The 20,425-nt window shown below is 37.8% G+C and overlaps 1 protein-coding gene across 1 annotated transcript in view; it reads left to right on the top strand.

The window, feature by feature from the left end:
• Positions 1-20,425, top strand: part of LOC104273735 (calcium-dependent secretion activator 2-like) — a gene marked incomplete at both ends in the record, with an annotated part of 60,009 nt that overhangs the window by 28,262 nt on the left and 11,322 nt on the right. Inside the window, 4 exons of the mRNA XM_009869148.1 lie at positions 3,723-3,824; positions 8,513-8,576; positions 12,065-12,188; positions 14,661-14,681. Of these exons, the coding sequence (XP_009867450.1) occupies positions 3,723-3,824; positions 8,513-8,576; positions 12,065-12,188; positions 14,661-14,681 (311 nt within the window). The remainder of the gene's footprint in view (positions 1-3,722; positions 3,825-8,512; positions 8,577-12,064; positions 12,189-14,660; positions 14,682-20,425) is intronic.

The raw sequence follows: 20,425 nt of genomic DNA, 5'->3' as shown, positions 1-20,425 counted from the left end.
TGCTGAATTTAAAAACAAGTGCTCTTAGAAAGTACTGAAGTCTTCTGAAACAATTTGTTTCTAGGAGCCAAGATGACATTTAAGTTTTGGTTTTGTTTTTTCTACACCCTTGAAGTGTAGTTGACTGTATAAATATCTTGAAGTAAGACCTTAGCTGAAGTATTTTTATTGTATTTTGTTTTCCATCGTGATTTCTCATCTTTCTCTGGCAGATTCTTTTGGTCAGCCTCACTGTTTCTCATCTATGTATATCTTTGTGCATGTTAGAACATAAATCTACATGTTGCTCTCCTCATACTCTTGTTTTTCAGGGCAGACCAAAGTGGTGGTCTACGTTTTATAATGAGGAAAGCTCACTGAGAAAGCTACAAACGTTTTTAAAACCTGCAAATACATAAAAAGCACCATTACCAAGGATGTTGCGGAGGAAAAAAAAAGTCAGTCATGTTCAGTTAGTATTTCTCAAGGCTGTCTCAACAAAGCAGTCGTGTTTACGGTGAAAATTCACTCTCCGAGAGGCCACTAGGAGAAGCTGTTTCCAAAGTTGAGGGCTGGAAACAATCTACAGTCAACCCAGTGTACATCCTAATTCCCACTGGAACTGGAAATACCATTTTTATCTCACGTGCCATAGCTATTCACAAGAATCTTAATCCTACAATGCATCGAGTGACCTCTGCAAATTATTACAGGTTTTAAGATCTCTAGACATCAAAATATTTCTAGAGGGTACTCCAAGCCTTAAAGGATTTATATCAAGTGAGGAAAAACAGTCCATTCCCAGAGGAAAACCTAAATCTGCCACCTAATCAATTAGCTTCCCTAGAGTTGCTGTCATCAGGACAGTAATCTTGCAAGACAGACACAGTAAAAGTTTCTTTTAAAATTCTGGTAAGCCTTTATTTTTGGTGTCATTATTTAAGTGTTTAATGGTCAAACTGCTATTTCCCACTTGAATTTGCTAGCTCTAGTTCATGAGGTGTTTATTTCAGATCTCTTTTCATATTTAAGTCTGGGTGAATTAAACAACTTGAGATGTGAACAGAGACAGCATTACATCTGTGCCAGTCAGACGATGATATAAGCAGACAAGACAGGCCAGTCCAAGTCCAATTGACAGAGTTCTCAAAAAATGGAAAAACTAATACAAGGGAGAGAGAGAGGGCTACTCAGGTTTTGAGTGTTCGCTGTTTCACCCAGCTTTCTAATCCCAAAAGCAGTGTGAAGAATAAGGGAAAAAATTAATACGGAGAAAGGAAAATTCACTCTCCCATTACCTTTTAGAGAAGATAATTTTAATATGAAAACTCTTCTTGAGACAGTCCATCACTTGATCTTGAGAGGTCCCAGTTTCAATAAGGAGGCTGAATGCTGGATTTCAATTAAAAAATCAAGTCTAAGCCACTATCTGCAACATTTGGAATCATAGGAAAGGCACATTTGTTGTTGATTTTAGTTGCGAAATAGTTCCTGCATAGTTTATGTATGACCTAAACCTTTAGAAACTAAGTGACTTCTTGTGCCTGATGTTCTTGGCAAGCACAGTAATTTGTAAAAAAAAAAAAAATCTCAAAACAGTGGTGGTGTTATTTATTTCATTTTATTATTTTATTTAGTTCTGTGTTACGAGCAATTAAAGATCTATAAGACCAAACAATTGGGAATTTTGAAACTGTTTATCTATTTTTTCTATCTTGGCTCATTTCAGAGTCAAAATCTTTTTTCTGTAGATTCTTTTTTTCAGTAGTATTTTTCAGACATTCCCAAGAGTAGCAAAAAATTATTACCAGCACCACATGTGTCTCAGAATTTTGTTGTGGAAAACACATTTTTATATTCTGCTTGTTGCAATAAGACTATCAGGAAGAAACAAAATAATGACTCAGAGCATGTCCTGTTTTCTAAAAGCATGTTTTCGAGAGACAAGGTTTTTTCAGTGATATAGATGGTACATTTTTCTAGCACCTTTTTATGTCCTCTTTCTTTTTCTTCTGGGACATTTTCTTCTGCACCAGCATCAAACGGAAAATATACTTAACAGTTGTGAAAATTTTAGGTGTTGTCAACACGGTTCTTTATTACAAGAAACTCAGTGAAGTGACAGGTCCCGGGTACATAGTGATCCTAGCCTTAGTGCAGGTTGACAGATACGACATCCTACTGGCTCACCTTTTTCACTTACTGTTGTCTGGACCCCTAGGTCTTTTCTGTCGTATATATGACATGCCTCAGCAAGGTTTAATATGACAGAACTATTTGCTTTATCACTCCAGAGCACAATCTCTCCTGACATTGAAATCAGACAGTGCAATTTACTTAAATTCGAGCCTGTTCCATCTGTCAGAAGGCTGAGGTAAAGTATCCTGGCATCCATCAAAAGAGAGAAGATAAGTTATTTGCTCTTTCACATCAAATTTATACAATAGTATATTGATGTGCCTGGTTACTCATATATCCACCATATTTCATTTTTAATGTTGTCTTCACAATAACTTAAGGAGTTCAGGCATTCTTTCCACCTTGACTTGACAGATCACAAATATAAGTGATTTAAAGTGTGAGAGAATTGTTTATGTCGTGACTAGAAAACAACTTATCCCTCCTAGATTTAGGTGTAGTACAGAAGGTTAAAGTAGCAACGTAGCAAAAAGTTGTTCATAAAATCCTAGAATGATTCTTAGAACATTCATAGGATGTTGTCTTTCTTCATGTAATTCTATTACAATTTTCTCAGTTCTAGAAATATTGAGATACCATTTTGGAGGCTCTGGAGGAGGTACACGCAGATCTGCTTTTAGTGTCTGGGTTGTAAGCGCAAGTGGTCAACAGGAACTCTTTCGTTACCCTGGAGCTGGAAGTTAAGAGAGTAACAGGAACTTTTCAGATGCTTTGAGTTTTCAAGTATGCTGTATGTGGGAAAGCTGTGACTGCATGTCAAAAACACAGCATTTGGGAAATATCTATTTAAATTTCTTTAATTTTGACATTATGTTAATATAAATACATAAATAACACCTTTAGTCTAAAACCAAGTGTGTGCTAAACATACCTAATACAAAGCTCATTATTAATTACTTGGACTTTAATTTGATATATAAAAATGCCAGTGCTTTTGGTTTATTAGACTATTTTTTGATTGCATCCTTTCTGCTACATTTATATAGAAGTCTTGTTTAGACGCTGCTGTTTCTTGACATGGCATGCGGCATCCTGAATCTGTGCTCACTCTATGCAGGGAGATTCCTAGGTGTTACCTGCTCTGACTTTTCTTACTGTATTTTGTCTCCCACCTTTATTTTTAAATCACTTTCAGCCATATTGTGCCTCTGGGGAGATACCTGGAAGATTCAAGAACTTGAAGTCCAACAAGATCCAAGTAGACCCCTCTGTCGTGCCAGTAGTACTAATTTTCCTGAGGAAGGAAATCATATGTCTTTGGGAATTATTTGGGAGAAATATATGCTACTTTGTGTTTACATTGGGATCAGATAGAAACTTAGGACTTGAATTTAAAAGTTCACCTCAAAAGTTACACGGTTTGTGTAGTTACAGTCTGTTCTTTAACCATACTCACAAGTTACTGTGTATCCTTCAAGGCAATGGGAATGGGGAAAGGAAAGTTAGCACACATGTTAACTGAAGGCTTTAAAAATAAAGATCACCGTTCAAAGAGAAATCAGTGTGAAGAGGTATCAACAATGAATAAATATTTCATATTACAGGCCAGATGGAATTGGAACAGTATCTGTTGAGGAAAAAGAAAGGTTTGAGGAAATTAAGGACAGACTTTCATCGCTTTTAGAAAACCAAATAAGCCATTTCAGGTGAGTATATAATTTATTCAACAAGTACTAAGTTTTTTCTGAAAGAATTTTCTTGCAGTATTCAATTTTGATCTATGTAAGGAATGTCAATAACAGTAGAAGATATTTAGGGGAGGAATACAAGAAATAGAGCAAACTTGGAGTGATATTTCCTTCTATTTTCTAGCAATTCGTAGTTATGATGCTTAGCATAAAAATGGCCTGTACACCACCAAATCTGTTAGTTTATCACACTAAGGCAACCTATCTGCCATTATTCTGTCAAGCTAATCCTTTTTCAGAATATATTTATTGAATTTTTTTATCACTTTATAGGTATATCACTCTATAAGCAGATCCACAGATTAAATAGTGCTGTGTGAAACAGCTTTCTTTTGTTTGGCAGGACTGACTGTAAGTTTGTTGGAAGCCTCTCTGGTTGGAGGTAAATGTCTCATATTCACTGGTAGCTGTCATGCTGATAACTAGGTCATGGAGGGTTTTTTTCAGCACAGACAACACAGGAGTCTTCAGTTGGGACTTCATCTCTATATTAAACTAAAGAGAGCTAGGATTCTTCTTGGAGGGTATTCCTTTTGGGAAAAAAATGTGCCCCCTTTTTATTTCCTTTAAAGATTCTTCCCTGACAGGTTTCCCGATTCCTGTCTTCCATGAGATTAAATACTTCTTGCCAGAGAAGTGATACACAGCAGCCTAGGACAGAGTGCTTCCCACACAGGTCTTGGGAAGGCAGGAAGAGAGTACTGACAAAGAACATAATCTGCAGGAGGAAGGAAAATTCATTTCTGTGGCAATTTTCTCAACGCTTGCCCCAACAAAAGTAATAAAATGAAGCAGTATCGGAGTTGGGAGAAGACCTCTGAGCTGTGTGATTGGCATACATGTCACCATATCCTGTCAAGTTTGTGGTAGAAACATAATCACTTCAATTTTAAGTGGACATAAGTACTTTTACTCATACACAATGGTGAGGTCAGGGAGAGTAGCTGTGACCCAAAAAATGTTGAAGCAGCAGAAGCCTTCTGAATATATATAGAGAGAGGAGGGAAACAGGGGAGCAGGAGGAGAGGCTGTGCATCCAGAATAGTTATGTTCACCTTCAGGCTTTCATGTGCATGAGACTAATTACAAAATATATAATAATGTCTCAATAATTCTTTGAGTTGGAACAAATAAATGTAACACCCATCACGTCTGCTTACCTACACACTAGAGTATGTTGATGTACTTGGTGTGTATCAGTGATGAGGGAATCCAAACACCATTAGAAACTCCTCCTTGAGAGCAATTAAATCTGTCACTCAAAGACAAGTGCCTCCATCCTTCAGATGACTCTAAGGTTTGCCTTAAAATCTAACTTAATCAAGGCAAACAGTGTTCTGCCAAGTGAAGAGCAATTATTATACCTTTCTCTGAAAAAAATAAAAAAAGGTGGAATGTCTGGATTTAAATGAGGGTACTGACATAATACTGCTAGGAGGATTCAATAGTGCCCTGGAATCTGAATTTATGAAGTGTATAGGGTCACAATATAGGACATCTTGATAAAGAACTGGTATTAGGCTTTTGAAGAAAACCTTGACTCAAGCAATGTAAAAAGATCACTTGTATCATTAATTAACAAAGAATAACTTTGGCTGTGAGATTGCTTTCTTAAGAACACATGATATTAAAAATCACTCCATAGTTCAGTCCATCAGAATTGTTGTGATAACCATGAAACACTAAGTATTTTTAAAAATACATTCAGCAGTAAAGACTGATGCAGAACATGCACTGAGTTTCCCCACTTTAGTCTCACTGTCCCTGACTGCCCTGTGTTCCTTGTCCCTGGGCAGTCTCTCCAGCTCCCAGGCAGCTTCCTGCTTCCACTGCTCTTTCTACTGTTTGTTGGGGGTTTTTTCACATTTTCCATTCCTGAAATTGAATATACCTGTACTGAATGTACACGTACTGAATTTTTTTTGACCTGTTCTCTTTTGCTGCATTATTAAATCTTACAGGTTTATGATCACTACTGCAGAGCACCTTTCCTGCTCTGCATCTCTCAAACTATGTCTTGTTCACATCTGAGACCAAATCTGGAATATCATGTTCTCTTGTCGATCTTAAATTAGCTATCCAAGGAAGCAATTCAAAACTGTGTCCCATATTGTCAATATGTCTCATCCACATGCGACACTGATGAAGGGTACACGTGTGTAGTTGAAACCTCTTACTATTTGTCACCAATTTGCAGCTTGTCTAATCTCACTTAACATTTCCTGATCACTTTCATAATTCTGATTGGGGGTCAGTATAGGCTTTTAAGGATCTCCAGCACTTTTTTTTTCTGTAATATGTCCAAACTTTTCTAAATTTTGCTCTTGCTCCATTGCTTAACATTGCATGTGCTTGTCAGCTGTCATTGTGGACAGTTTAACTGAGGAGTGCATTTCTCTTCCTGCCATTTCAGAGATGCGCTGAAGATTTACCATGTCCACCTAGGTCGCTAGGACGCACATCTGAAAAAGATGCTCTCCCATACTGTCAGCTAACCCACAGCTTCCAGTTTTAATAGTCATCTACAGACATTTTAATTTTAATTTTCACAGCTAGCAGCCTGGCTCCAGCCCATCCTGTGCTGATGGCTTTCATCACTTAAACCCTTAAACCCTCCCTTTTTGTCGTCTTATCTACTCATAGAGACTTCAGATCTCTGCCCACCTCTCTGACGTCAAATGTGGAAAAGCCAATATTTCAGAGAAAGTTGACATGAGGGTCTTTGACTTCAGCCTGTCACCTGGCTGCATGATTTTTATCTCTGGAGTGTTCCTCCTACAATTCCTTATGGTCCTAGTACTAATGTAGATCATGAGAGCTGCTCCTTCTCTATTCTCCCCTAGGTAACCTTTATAAACCTCTGGTGTCCACTACCTCTGTACCCAGCAATTAAAGTACTGCTTGGTCCTCTTGGATATCACAGACCCAGTTGTCCATACATCTAACAACTGAATTGACTACTGTCACCATCTATGTCTGCCTGTCTAGGGATCCCCTCAGCTGTGGAAGCAGCCTTGTCACAGCCGAATAGTGAGATCAGCTGCCATGGGGGTTTTATCCAGGAGACTGAATTTCTCCTTGCCAGGAAGCTGCTGCTTCCCTGCCTCCTCCGCAGCACGGAGGCTGTAACACTGTAGGCACGACTGCTCAGAGTGTCCCTTTAGGCTTCTACTGTGAATGTTTCCATTTCTCTAAGCTGCTTATGTCAAGGAAACAGCTCTTCTGTGTCAGAAGCTCTTTGCACCAATTGTATATGTAAACTTGCTGCTTGTGATGTACCCATATACATTGTCTCTGCAATAAAGTGAGTAACCCTTATTCTGCAGTGGGACTTCTGTCTGCATCATGAACTTGAAACTGCTTGGGGTTTAGAAGCATGTTATGTTATTTACATTGTAGAACGTACCTCAAAGAAGTCTTTGATTTGCAATACCAAGTATAATCAAGAAGTAACTGACATGTATTCAAAAACTACCATTAGAGGTTGATAGGAATAAACAGTGCAAAAGACAAATTAAGGGCTATGGAAATATACTGCAAAAAGAGGAGGAAACAAAACACCTAAAGATGTGTTCTGGTTTAAGATGACTTAATGTCTATGGGTCATTAAATCTACTTTGCTAACTTGTTAACCTGTCTCAAAAATTGCTAACACTACAGTAAGAAAGAAACAAAATGAGGCAGAGCAAATGTTGGATTTTTCACAGCAGGAAATCCTTTTGTGACCTCATTTACAGAGCTTAATTTTGGCTGACCAAAAAGTATATTTAAAATTCATTGGTCTGAATCCTTTTACTGTTAGAAAAGGATTTTATTATTGGAAAACATTAGAATATGAGGCTACCATTCTCAGCGAGTAATAATAGGAAAAAAATAATCTCAGTAAAGTAAAAAATCCTTTTTCCAATTGGGGATATCCCAGCAAGATTTTAATGACAGGATTAAGAGAGGTTACAGTTGCCTGAGCATTGTAGTCTCATTGGGCTGGTATATTGGATCGTTCAGTAGGCAAGAATGAAAACAAAGCTATGAATGGGATCACTTTTAGTTTACATAATTTTAGGAGTATTGAGACAGAAGTTGTAGCTGATAAAATTTAAGAGAACGTAAAATGATTTTCCAAGCTACTTAAAATATAATAGGAAGACTAATGGAATATCTGCAAATATTTTTATTCCCATATATATCTAGAAACTTAAATATCTGACATTTTATCTTTATCTTAATCCAATATTAAAACAAGGTGTATTATTCAGGGTGCTACTTCACAGCTTCAGTAGCTGTCAGGGCTACATGAGAAATAGTACCTCTTTCCAAGCAGATGACAATAAAGCTCATCGGGCCATTAAACATCCTTCGTAGTTGAGAAAGTGGAAGCAGTGCTTTTTTGCCTTTTGTATTTTTTCTGCATTTAGGCCTGAACCACTGGTGAACTGATACTTCTGCACTGTGTATAACCTCCATGGCAGAGTATCGAAGAGGTCTTCTGCTTTCATTAGTGCTCCATGTATGGGAATCTTCAGTTAACATAATTTACTGCAAATTGTGTATAGTTACGTCTCAGAGTAAATTCTTAGCTTAGTTATTACAATTCTGATAATTTTCTCTTCCTCTTTGTTTCTCTTTTATTTTATTTACTTTTTAAGATACTGTTTCCCTTTTGGACGTCCTGAAGGAGCTTTAAAAGCCACACTTTCATTACTTGAAAGGGTAAGTTTGAGAACATATTTTAAATTCTGCTTGAGTACTAAGTCTGCAGGATTTCTTTCACCCTTAGGTTGCTGAAAGCAGTCTTATGTCTTCTCAGATATTTTACTACTGGTTTTAATTTCCCAGAGAGAGGATTTTTTTTCTCATTGTCTTCCACAGAGGCAAACAAGCAGCTGTTTTCTGAAGGTTTTGTTTATTAGAATTTCACTTCAAGACAATGACTACAGTTTCTTTATAATTTTATAATGTTTCTTTATTATTTAGTGATTACCTAGCATTACTTCTAAAGTAGTACAAGACTACTCTACATCCCTCTTTCCTGCTTTTTATGGCTTCTATGCTGCTGGTGTTGCCTATACTAATATGTAACATTAAAAAGCTTCTGTATATTCCAAATAATCTTCCATAAATGCATAATCTGAGTCAATGGGTGGATTGAGAGCAGTCCTGGGGAGAAGGATTTGGGTGTTTTAGTGCATTATAAGATGTGCATGAGCCAACACTGTGTGCTTGCGGCCCAGAAAGCCAACCATATCCTGGGATGTATCCAGAGATGTGTGACCAGCAGGTCAAGGGAGGTGATTCTGCTCCTCTACTCTGCCTCCAGCTCTGAAACCCCCAACACGAGACAGATATGAAGCTGTTGAAGCAAGCCCAGAGGAGGGCTACCAATATGGTGAGAGAGCTGGAACACCTCTCCTGTGAGGACAGACTGAGAGAGTTAGGCTTGTTCAGCCTGGAAAAGAGAAGGCTTCCAGTACCTGAGGGGACTCTAAAAGAAGGCTGGGGAGGGACTTTTTACAAGGGTTGTATCGATAGGACAAAGGATAGTGGGTGGAAGCTGGAAGAGCATAGGTTTAGACTAGGTATAAGGAAGAAGTTCTTTACCCTGAGAGTGGTGAGGCACTGGCACAAGTTGCCAGGGGAAGTTGTGGATGCTCCATCCCTGGAAGTGTTTAAGGCCAGCCTGGATGGAGCATTGGGCAACCTGATCTAGTGGGAGATGTCCCTGCCATGGTAGAGGGGTTGGAATTAGATGAACTTTGAGGTCCCTTCCAACCCAGATCGTTCTATGATTCTATGAATTTAAAAAGAAAAAGCTATATGCAGCAAAACTGAAATGGGCAGTCATAAATATAAACTCCTGCCCTGCAAATCCTCTTCTATCGACTGGAAGGGAGAAGACCTCATAATGATAAAAGCATCTCGGTCATCTCTGAAGAAAGAGGACTTTAAATTCCAGCAGACGTTCCAGAGGAACTGTGTCAACATGAGCCTTGTGAAGGTCTGAATTCAAAAAAGAAGCTTAGATCCCAGTCCCTGTAGCTTTGCCAAAATCTGGGAGGTCTGATCCTGGGGAGTGTCAGCTGTTCTGCACGACACTCCGTGAGTTTAGATTCTGTCTTAAAAACCTCTGCCATGTTCAAAAGCACGTAGAGAGACTAGGTATATTTTCTTTCAGTTATAATCTCAGTGATTGTAGTGCTGTGTAGATTCCTTTTTGTGATTTGATACTGCTGTTTCCTCTCACTGTCCCTGTTGTTACAAATGGCAAAGATACTCCATGTGGTACTCAAGCAACACCTCAGTCAGTATTCACTGGGAATAAATGTACATTCCTCTACTTGTGGATGCAGAATTGGCTAGAGACATTTTATTTTACTTGGTTTTTAAAGTTTTGGGGAAAAAAAAATCAGAGCCAGAATAAAAGGGTTTGAATACTTTATTTTCACTTGTTGATAATACTTGATCCCTGGAAGTGTTCAAGGTGAGGCTGGATGAGGCTTTGAGCAACCTGGTCTAGTGGGAGTTGTCCCTGCCCATGGCAGGAGAGTTGGAACCAAATGATCTTTAAGGTCCTTTCCAACTCAAGCCATTCTATGATAAACCAGAAGTTATTATTTATAAAGAAGCACGTTAACAAAGCTAGATATGTCATGTGTGTGCAAGTAATAGAAGAAGTTTGAATTGAAATATCTTCCTGATAGCTTCTCCGTTGCTGAACCTGCTTGTTTTCTGTAATATCTTTCCCCAAACCTTATCTTTTGCTCCCTCGCTGTAACAGTTATTTTTAGGTAAGTTTTATAAGTCTGTAGCTTGCCCAGGGATCCCTTGGAGAAACATTTTTATGAGGTTGTGAGTTATTTGAATTTGTATTATTTACATTAAATGTGGTAAAAACATATTTATTTTTGCTTGCACATACCTACTGAAAGTTAATGCAGTATAGAATTCAAGTAAAAATGCAAGTGAATTTTTAACTATATTTATGCCTTTTTGTAGTGGGAATCCAGAGTATGTCATATTCCATTCATATAAAGAGATACATATTCTCAGTTTACCACATTTTCAACAGATGATCCATTTTATCCAAGTCCTATATTTTAAAAATGAAGAGGCTTTAAAAACTGGCAGGTTTTAATAAAGATTTATATGATCTTTTTTCTACTTGTCCATAGTAAAATATTCCACCAGAAATCTGATGTTTTCCTTGCCTGCTATAAATGACTGGTTTTTGCAACAAGGACTTGCTGAATTTTAATAATTTTATGAAGGAGGAAAAGCAGTTTGGATTTAGCTAGTTCTTATGATGTTCAGTTTCTCATTTACACAGCTGAAGAGTCAGTAGTTGTGCAATGGTGGAAGCTTCTCCACAGGTGAGAACCAAGCACATTTCCACATCCACATCCTTAGTGGCCACCATAATGCAGCCCATCCATGGAATGCTCTTGTTATACTGGTCTTGGCATCACCCAAACTAAAACCGACTGGCACTCTGCAAGGTACCAAACAGTAGGGATATTGTATATAAATAGTTGTAGAATGCACTGGGTTGGAAGGGACCTTTAAAGGTCATCTAGTCCAAGCCCCCTGCAGTGAGCAGGGACACCTTCCACTAGGTCGTGTTGCTTAGAGCTCCATCAAGCCTAACCTTGAACACTTCTAGGGATGAGGTATCCACAACTTCCCTGGGTGACCTGTGTCAGTGTTTCACCATGCTTATTGTAAAGAGCTTCTCATGGATATCTAGTCTAAATCTATCCTGCTCTAGTTTAAAACTATTGCCGCTCGTCCTGTCGCTACACACCCTTGTAAACAGTCCTTCCCCAGCTTTTCTGTAGGGCTCCTTCAGGTACTGGCAGGCTGCTGTAAGGTCCCCCCCGAGCCTTCTCTTCTCCACGCTGAACAACTCCAACTCTCTCAGCCTGTCTTTGTAGGAGAGGTGCTCTTTGATCATTTTTGTGACCCTCCTCTGTACCCACTCAAACAGATATGTAGTCCAGGTTGACTACCATGTAGGCAGTCAAACCAAGGTCGAGCAGAAACCTTCAAAGACAGTTATCTACTTCTACCAGTTGAAATTACTCCTTTTTGATTTCTGCCCTCAGTCATTATCAGATCTCTAGTAACTTCAGGATACTTTTATCCTCTTCCCTTGGGTTTTGGGTTATGACTGTAACCAAGTGGTATAATTGTCTCTGGCACAGGTTTTAATGAAAGATATTGCCACTCCCATACCAGCAGAAGAGGTGAAGAAAGTGGTTAGAAAATGTCTGGAGAAGGCTGCCTTGATCAATTACACTCGGCTTACAGAATATGCCAAAATAGAAGGTTAGTACAGCAATCAACTGCCAAAGTGGCTGTAAAAGCCAATAATGCCTATTAACTGAATATTCTGTGAGCAGCCTTTTCCCTTTGCAGAACAAACCCCTTCCACAGCAAGGGGAAATGTCTCATTAAAATCTCAGCTGGTGAACTATGGAGCTTTTTCCTATTCATTGCTTTAATATGCCTCCTGGGACCCTGTTTGAATGGAAGACTAGGACTTCCTAATTTAAGTTGCCCTTTGTTCTTACTTATGAGTTCTCTGTAAATCTAAAAGGTTGTTTATGGGTTATTTTTTATTTCTCTAACTATTTCTAGTAATTAAACTGCTGACAGGAAATTCTTTCCTTAACAGCAGTGACAATTCCTTGAAACTTGAAAACTCTGGGTATAGGTGCTTTTCTGATGTACTTACAAATAGATGAGTGTTATTTTTTGCTGGTTTATTGTCAGATGTATAGTAATAATGTGATTATTAAAACCTTATTTACATCTTGATTTTCTGAATTAATTAATGGGATAAAATACTAGATTTGATGGGAATCTTCTGAAATTTAGGTATGTTCTAGAAAGTATATTGTGAAATTAACAAAGATTCTGCTCAAAAAAAATAGGCTAAGATATACGTCATTTTACTACTTGTAAACCTTATGTAGCATGGAAATGAAGTTATGATAATAAAATGTCTTCTCAAGAAACATCTGTTATTATCCCTAAATCACAGAAAGATTAAAATATACCTGTACTTACATACTCAGGTGTAGGAAAAAGTGTGTGTGCATCTATATAACTGGATTCTTGGAGGGAGAGTCATTTAGCAGGAAAATATATGAAAGATGAATTCTCCTTTAAAAAAATCTGAATTTTATGCATATTTCTATTTCATATATTTCTAGCAATACACTAGAAGAAACAGAATTATCATAGCAGTAAAACGAAGGCTCCTATGTTTAACAATATTATAAACCCAACTTTTTTTCCTTCTCCATTTGTGCTCAAATTCTCTGAAAAGCATGAGTTAACCAATCTCATAAGCGATTAACAAAAAAACATCTCATCACTATAGCAACCAGTATTATATCATGGGAGTAACAACATGAAACCATCTTAGTAACCAGTTTATCATAATTAATTATGATATCATGTTGTGTTAAAGAAAGAAGGATGAATATTAAATCTATTCTGGAAAATGGAAAGGCAGAAATAACTGTTTTTCCTTAGTTCTTATCTCTCTCTTTTCATAAAGGGGATTTTTTAATGTTTAGTATTTTAGTCTTTTAGTAAATGTGTCGAAAAAAATGAATATAAAAATAGAAACATTTTTAAAAGATTACAAGACCATTCAAAAGATACCTAAGGTCACTGACAGTAAATGGGATTGGAAAAGTTTTTTACAGTGATGTAAATACACCTTTGCCCTATATCCTAGAGAATTGTGGCAGTTCCACTGCAAGTAGCAAATTTTGCACTTTGTGCACTCTGTTAACGCTACAGTAAGCTGGAGCAGCACATAAAACTGCCCGCCGTCCCATTTTGACTTTTATATTTCTTTTTGGATTTGCTTGTCTTTTGGTTGAAACACAACTAAATTTCTGTATGTACTTTTATACCCATGCAATTGTAAACCCAAAGCACAATAGATAATTTCATGTATAAGTCTAGTACCTCAACGAGAAATAGGTTGAGTACTTTTCTGAGAAGAGAGTAATATTTGAAAGTGAATCACTCCAGGATCATAACATCAGAAAATTAAACACCTTGGTTTTCAGTAGGAGTGAGACCTGTATAGTATCTCTTTCTAGTCATTACAAATATCCTACCTTTTTACCAGTATAAATGTAGTGGTTTTCAGCAAGAGGTTCCATTCTACTTCTTTAGGTTCATGGGAACATTATTGCATCCATGCACTGAAATTACGTTCTTCTCTTGAAAGTAATTCATGTTAGTGTTTGCATTAATTGCTTACTTCACAGGTTACATACAGAAAACATATAGTCATTATCTTTATAACATTACTGATATCCTATTCTTTGAATATTTCTTCACTGAACAACATCATGTCAGTCAGCCAAAATACAACTATTGCATGATAATGTCATCTATAAACCAACAATAACTACCTAAAAAGTAGAGAAGGAAAGAAGGCTCTAACAAAAATAATATTCATATGTTCTTACTTTCTTATATTCTTTTACTATTATTTCTTAATTCCCAGGCACAATATGGAGAAAAAATCAGCCAGTGAGCCCAAAATGTGGACTATATAGAACTAGTAAATATATATATATCCTATCTAAAACCATACACCATTTCTCCCTCAGCTTAAAAATCACTTCTATTCTGTGACTATCAAAACTCTCATTGCTATACTTAAGATTTTAAGAAGATTTTAACTCCTTATTTGGTATTTATTTTTCTCTAATGAATTTAAATAAGTTGTATTTCTGTAACAGTTTTTTTTCTCTTTTTTATATTTAGCAACAGCAGAAAAGGACTCAGGTGATTACTATTTGTGTGCATGTGTGCATGTATTACAGATATAGTGTGTTGTGTCTGTTGTTTTACTATTTTTGTTGATTTCAGCAATATCAAGATATTCACCAGAACATGTGTGATCATTAAAATTAATGTTGATGTAGCATAGTCCATGTATTCTTCATTTACACTGATACTTAACTATGATGTAATAACTATTAGCAATTTAGTTAGTTTTATATTTTGGAATATATTGCAATTGTAGTTTCTGTGAAAGAGATGTAACTAAGTGATGTAGAAAACTCTGGCTGTAAAATTCAAAATCAGTTTGTCTATTTAGCAAAAAGTAATTTCATAGTCATCAGCAAAAATAATGGTATTGGTTTCTTAACGGGGCTGCTGGATTTATTGATGAAGGTCTTCATAGGAAAACTAATTTTGTAAAGTTGATTTAACATTTCTCTAATATCACTTTGTTTAGTGATGTATTTATTTTTCCAGTTACAGTTGAAGGTGGAGAGAATGGTAGTTCTTCATGTTCCTAATTTCATGAAGCTGATTATATATTCCCCAAGAGTGCAGAGAGGATTTTTGATCGCTGATATCGCAATATTTAACAGAGTGGCCGTAAAAAAGAGCATAGCTGAAGTAGTATTTGTGGCTGAATTGCCTTGACTGCATGAAAGTAGAGGGATTGTGCATATATATATATATATTATGAAATAGATGTACGGACTACTTTCTCTTTCATGCACACAGACCCAATGCAAGTCTGATGCATTCTGGGATTTCCGCATATTATCCACATATATTATCCACAGTTATGGGAAAGTACATTGAGTGTGTAGTATTCTCAGGATTAAATTTTTTTCCACCTGGAAAGACAGACTAGGGTGATGACTATAAATGCTGCATCAAAGTGGAGCTCCTTGCCAGTGAGGGACTTAAAGGTAGAAAGATGGTACATTTTTGGAGGAATAGTTTCTTTAGCCAGTAAACAAGTAAAAATACTAGCAAATTATAAAAGCTTTTCTTTTTTTCTCAGTCATAACTGAAGACTGGAAAAAATCCATTGGTCCCCAAAACTTCCACTGGTTTTCACTTGAAAGCTTTAAATACTCAGTTCTGTTTAATAACTTTATCAATGATCTAGGCGGGGGATAGAGTGCACCCTCAGTATGTTCACGGTTGACGCCAAGTTGGGCAGGAGTATGGATCTGCTTGAAGACATGCTGGATCAATGGGCCAGGGAGGAGGTTCAACAGGACCAAGTGCCAGGTCCTGCACATGGGTCAGAACAAGCCCAGGCAACACTCCAGGCTTTAGGAAGTGTGGCTGGAGAGCTGCCTGGCAGAAAAGGACCTGGTGGTGTTGGTTGACAGCCACCTGAGCATGAGCCAGCAGTGTGCCCAGGTGACCAAGAAGGCCAACGGCATCCTGGCCTGTATCAGGAATGGTGTGGCCAGCAGGACAAAGAAAGTGATTGTCCCTCTGAACTCAGCACTGATGAGGCTGCACCTCAAATCCTGTGTTCAGTTTTGGGCCTCTCACCACAAGAAAGACAATGAGGTGATGGAGTGTGTCCAAAGAAGGGCAACAAAGCTAGTGAAGGGTCTGAAGCACCAGTCCTGTGAGGAGTGGCTGTGGGAACCGATGTTTAGCCTGGAGAAAAGGAGGCTGAGGGGAGACTTCATCATTCTCTACAACTACTTGAAAGGAGGTTGTAGCGAGATGGGATTTGGTCTCTTTACCCATGTGACAAGTGATAGGACAAGAGGAAATGTACTCAAGATGAACCAGGGGAGGTTTAGATTGGGTATTAGGAAAATTTTCTTTATCGAAACAGTTATCAAGCATTGGAACAGGCTGCCCAGGGAGATGGTGAAGTCACTGTCCCTGGAGGGATTTAAAACGTTTGTAGCTGTGGTGCTCAGGGTCATAGTTTGGTCACGAATCTGCCATTACTAGGTTAATGGTTGGTCTTGATGATCTTAGTGGTCTTCTCCAACCTAAATGATTCTATGATTCTAAATAGAATAGCTCTGTTTGGAATTGTTAAAAAAGAGACCAGACATGCTGGTGGTATCCATACCAGAGCCCATTAGGATGAGTTAATAGGAGCTCACATTGGTCAGGTAATCTCTTGATCCTCTCTGATCAACAGGGAGAGGTTCATTAAGCAGGTGATTCAGAGTACTTGGAAGATCTTTCAACAATTTCTCTGTGAAAGGACCCATCTCATGTCATCACATACAAATGCACCCTAAAACAGTATCCCTTCTAGGTAAGATACCTAAAGCTAGATAGTACAAATATTCCATTCAGTATTTTTATGCCTGTAGATACTGAAGAGGATATCTCTTCAAATTAGAAATTTAAAAAAATGTTGAAATCAATTTGTGAAGTGAGAAAACTAATTTTAGAGTTTGTGTCCTGTCACCTTTGCACTCTAAAACCTCAGCTGTACACTCTTACATAAAGTGTATCACCTCAAGTACAAATCTTCCTTGTGCCATACGCATTCTATCTCTCTTTCTTCTCATTATGTTAGAAATATAGACCATTAAACACAGATGACATACAGTCACAAGCACAAGAAAAAATAATAAAGACTGTACCTGATTTCAGTCCTTTTACTTTAGGTTTATGAATGCTTTGAAAGAAATTATTGCCATGTTCTTAAGATAGGATAGCAGAGCTGTCCCTTAAGTGACCTGGCAAATAACTATATTAGAGAATGGATGAGAGAAAAGCCTGTCACATACAGTGAGTAAATGGAAATTTACTGTGTGAGCTAGGTGAAGCTGGAGGTTTATAGGCTGTGTTTATAATTTAATTGCTTAATTAAATTCTGCTTCTCACTAAAAGTGTAACTGAAAACTATCAGACAACTCAAAAAAATTAATTTTATTGAAAGGAGTAAATAGACTGTATTCCACCAGAATTGTGTGTCCCAATTAAACCCATTTCTCTAATACAAAAGATGAAGCAACTTGAAGGAATTCAAATAAAATTATATTTTGGCCTGGCTAACAGGGCCAAATCGTTCCCCTGTTGGTGTCGCTAGCTAAATTCCTACAGATTTCATCATTAACTAGATGTACAGTACCATATATCGCATTGTCGTGGGAAATGAGGAAGAACTATTCGTTGGTAACTATTATTTACCCTTTAACTTGTGCAGTGGGTACGGCATAGAGAATCTTGAATTGCAGGAGTGTCCTTGTTAGGTAATACAGAGGTGAACATGCAAATTCCTTTTTGTTGCAAGAATTCTTTTTCAGCAGTGTGGTTGCCAGGTTCCCGGGTCTGTTCCCCAAGTGCTCTCATTTTCACGGTCTCAATTGAACATGACTCTGAATGCTTTCCCAGAAGATGGTGGTTACTTTCTTAATGGCAGACACAGTGGTATAAGCAGCACTTGCGTCAACAGGATCTGTTTGCGGTCAGGATGACATTTTATTTAGCACTCCCAGATCGTTGCACTGTTATGAATATAGAACCGCTTTTTTTCAATAAAAAATACATTTGCAATGACAATTACACAGGGTTCAGCATGTCATTCTTTACAACACGTACAGCTGAAATTCTCATGGAGTAGCTAATCTGTTCAGTCAGTATAATTGCCATTAGGTGGAGAACAGCAGCAAGCCTACCATTATAATTTTGAACTATGTCTAAGAACTCTCATATAATGCCCTTGTAGTTTGCAGCAAAGGTTTCTAATTTGTCAAGGAGATGGTGTGAAAATCTCTTTTTAAGTATAAACCATTTTCATTTCAGCACATGCTGCCTTTGAGACTTTGCTACCCGAGTACCTTCGCTACTTTTTAGATCATTTTGTGTAAGGCATATTTTCCTGTCTTATTCAGTATTTAACCTGAGTTGCCTCTTCCTATAGATAATGTTGAACATAACTGGGCCTACTGGATACTGAGGCCAAAGGCAAATAGATGCATTTGTGTAGTTTCCAATAAACAGCTTGTAGAAATTTGCATGCCTCCCACCTTTTTATCTCCTTCAAAAAAGATGGCCTTCCTTGCACAGAATTTATATTTTTACTTATATTTTATACATATCCATTAACTCACAGAAAGCAATGAAATACTTATATTTATTCCTTCTCAGAAATTAATTGATTTTGCCAGTTAAATTTGTTTGAGATCTGAATGGCTGAGGAGTAATGGGCTCTGCTAATGCTGCTCTCATTGCCTAAGAGAAATTATAGAAACTTACATGTAAATACATTTTTAAGCACAAGAACATTACCTTTCTGTAGAGAAATACAGGGACTGTGTTAGGGATTAAAGTGGTAAATGGCTGTGAAGCGAACAGGGAAGTATCTGTCATTGTCTGTAGATAATAATTTCTGATTCAATAGATGGATTTTAAGATTTGAATTATTAGGTAGTTGTCTTTTAACTCATTATTTTTTAAAATCCATAGTATCTGAATATACTGGGTTCCTTCTGCCAATCAGTTTTAATAAAAGGAACAAGAATAAATTCAATTAAAATCAGAGCAAATAGCTACTGTGTAGTGTGCAGTTGCTCAAAAACAAATCACAGTTGTCATCCCAATATCTCTTTCTATCAGACAGACTGCCAAAGACTGAATAACTGTTAACTCTATACAACAGAAGGTCAGGAGTAACTCAACAGTTTGCTGTTTTTTAAAGGACATTAATCGTTAACATACTCATTACATACAAATTTCTAAAGGAACAGTAGTATGTAAATGCCCTCAAGGCTCAGAAGGATCTATCTGACTTAAAAAGAAGAACACTACAAACATTATTGAAATTGAGAAAACAAGTGGAGAGAGTCGTTGTACCTCAAGAGGACTTGATTAAAGCTCTCCGTGCGTGTTCATTTCACTGAACAGACAGAAATGAAGAAGTTGCACAGTGGTGTAGCACCTTCTCAGGCTATGTTTATCATGCAACTAAACAAAAAGCAGAAGCCCTGGGTGAATATCCCTGATTTCAGTTTTGGAGCAGAGATCTGGAAAAAACCCATCCTGGACAGTTAGGTCCCCATCCTGATGCTGTTTCATAAACATACCCGCATCCTCTCTTAGGAGCTGGGCTGAGTCACTCTTTGTCACTGCTCTTCCACTTTTCCACCCCCTGCTTCACCCGTGTGAAGTCCATTTCAAGTCCTGTTTGCACTGTAGGCGTCAATTTAGCTCCTAGCTTTTAGCGTGTTAACTTTGTCCTATATCCCTAATGAAGGAGATATAGAATCATAGAGCATTTTCGACTGGAAGAGACCTTCAAAATCATCCAGTCCAACCTTTGTCCTAGACCTTTCAACACCACTAAACCATATCCATCAGCACATCTACCCATCTCTTAAAAACCTCCAGGGATGGAGACTCGACCACCTCCCTGGGCAGCCTGTGCCAATGCCTGGCAACACTCTCAGCAAAGAAATTCTTCCTCATATCCAACCTGAACCTCCCCTCGCACAACTTAAGGCCATTTCCCCTTGTCCTATCACTCACCACTAGAGAGAACAGAACAACCCTTGCCTTGCTACAACCTCCTTTCAGGTAGTTTTAAAGAGCAATAAGGTCTCCCCTCAGTCTCCTCCAGGCTAAAGAGCCCCAGATCCCTCAGCCTCTCCTTGTATGACACATGCTCCAAATCCTTTACCAGCTTGGTAGCCACCTCTGTACCCTCTCCATCACACCAATTATCCTCTTGTAGTGAGAGGCCCAAAACTGGACACAGAACTTGAGGTGAGGCCTCACCACAGCCGAGTACA

The sequence above is a fragment of the Apaloderma vittatum genome, unplaced genomic scaffold (assembly GCF_000703405.1).
Source record: "Apaloderma vittatum isolate BGI_N311 unplaced genomic scaffold, ASM70340v1 scaffold8915, whole genome shotgun sequence".
NCBI lineage: Eukaryota > Metazoa > Chordata > Aves > Trogoniformes > Trogonidae > Apaloderma > Apaloderma vittatum.
Note: the sequence above shows the minus strand (reverse complement) of the source record. Positions and strands in the feature narration are given on the sequence as shown.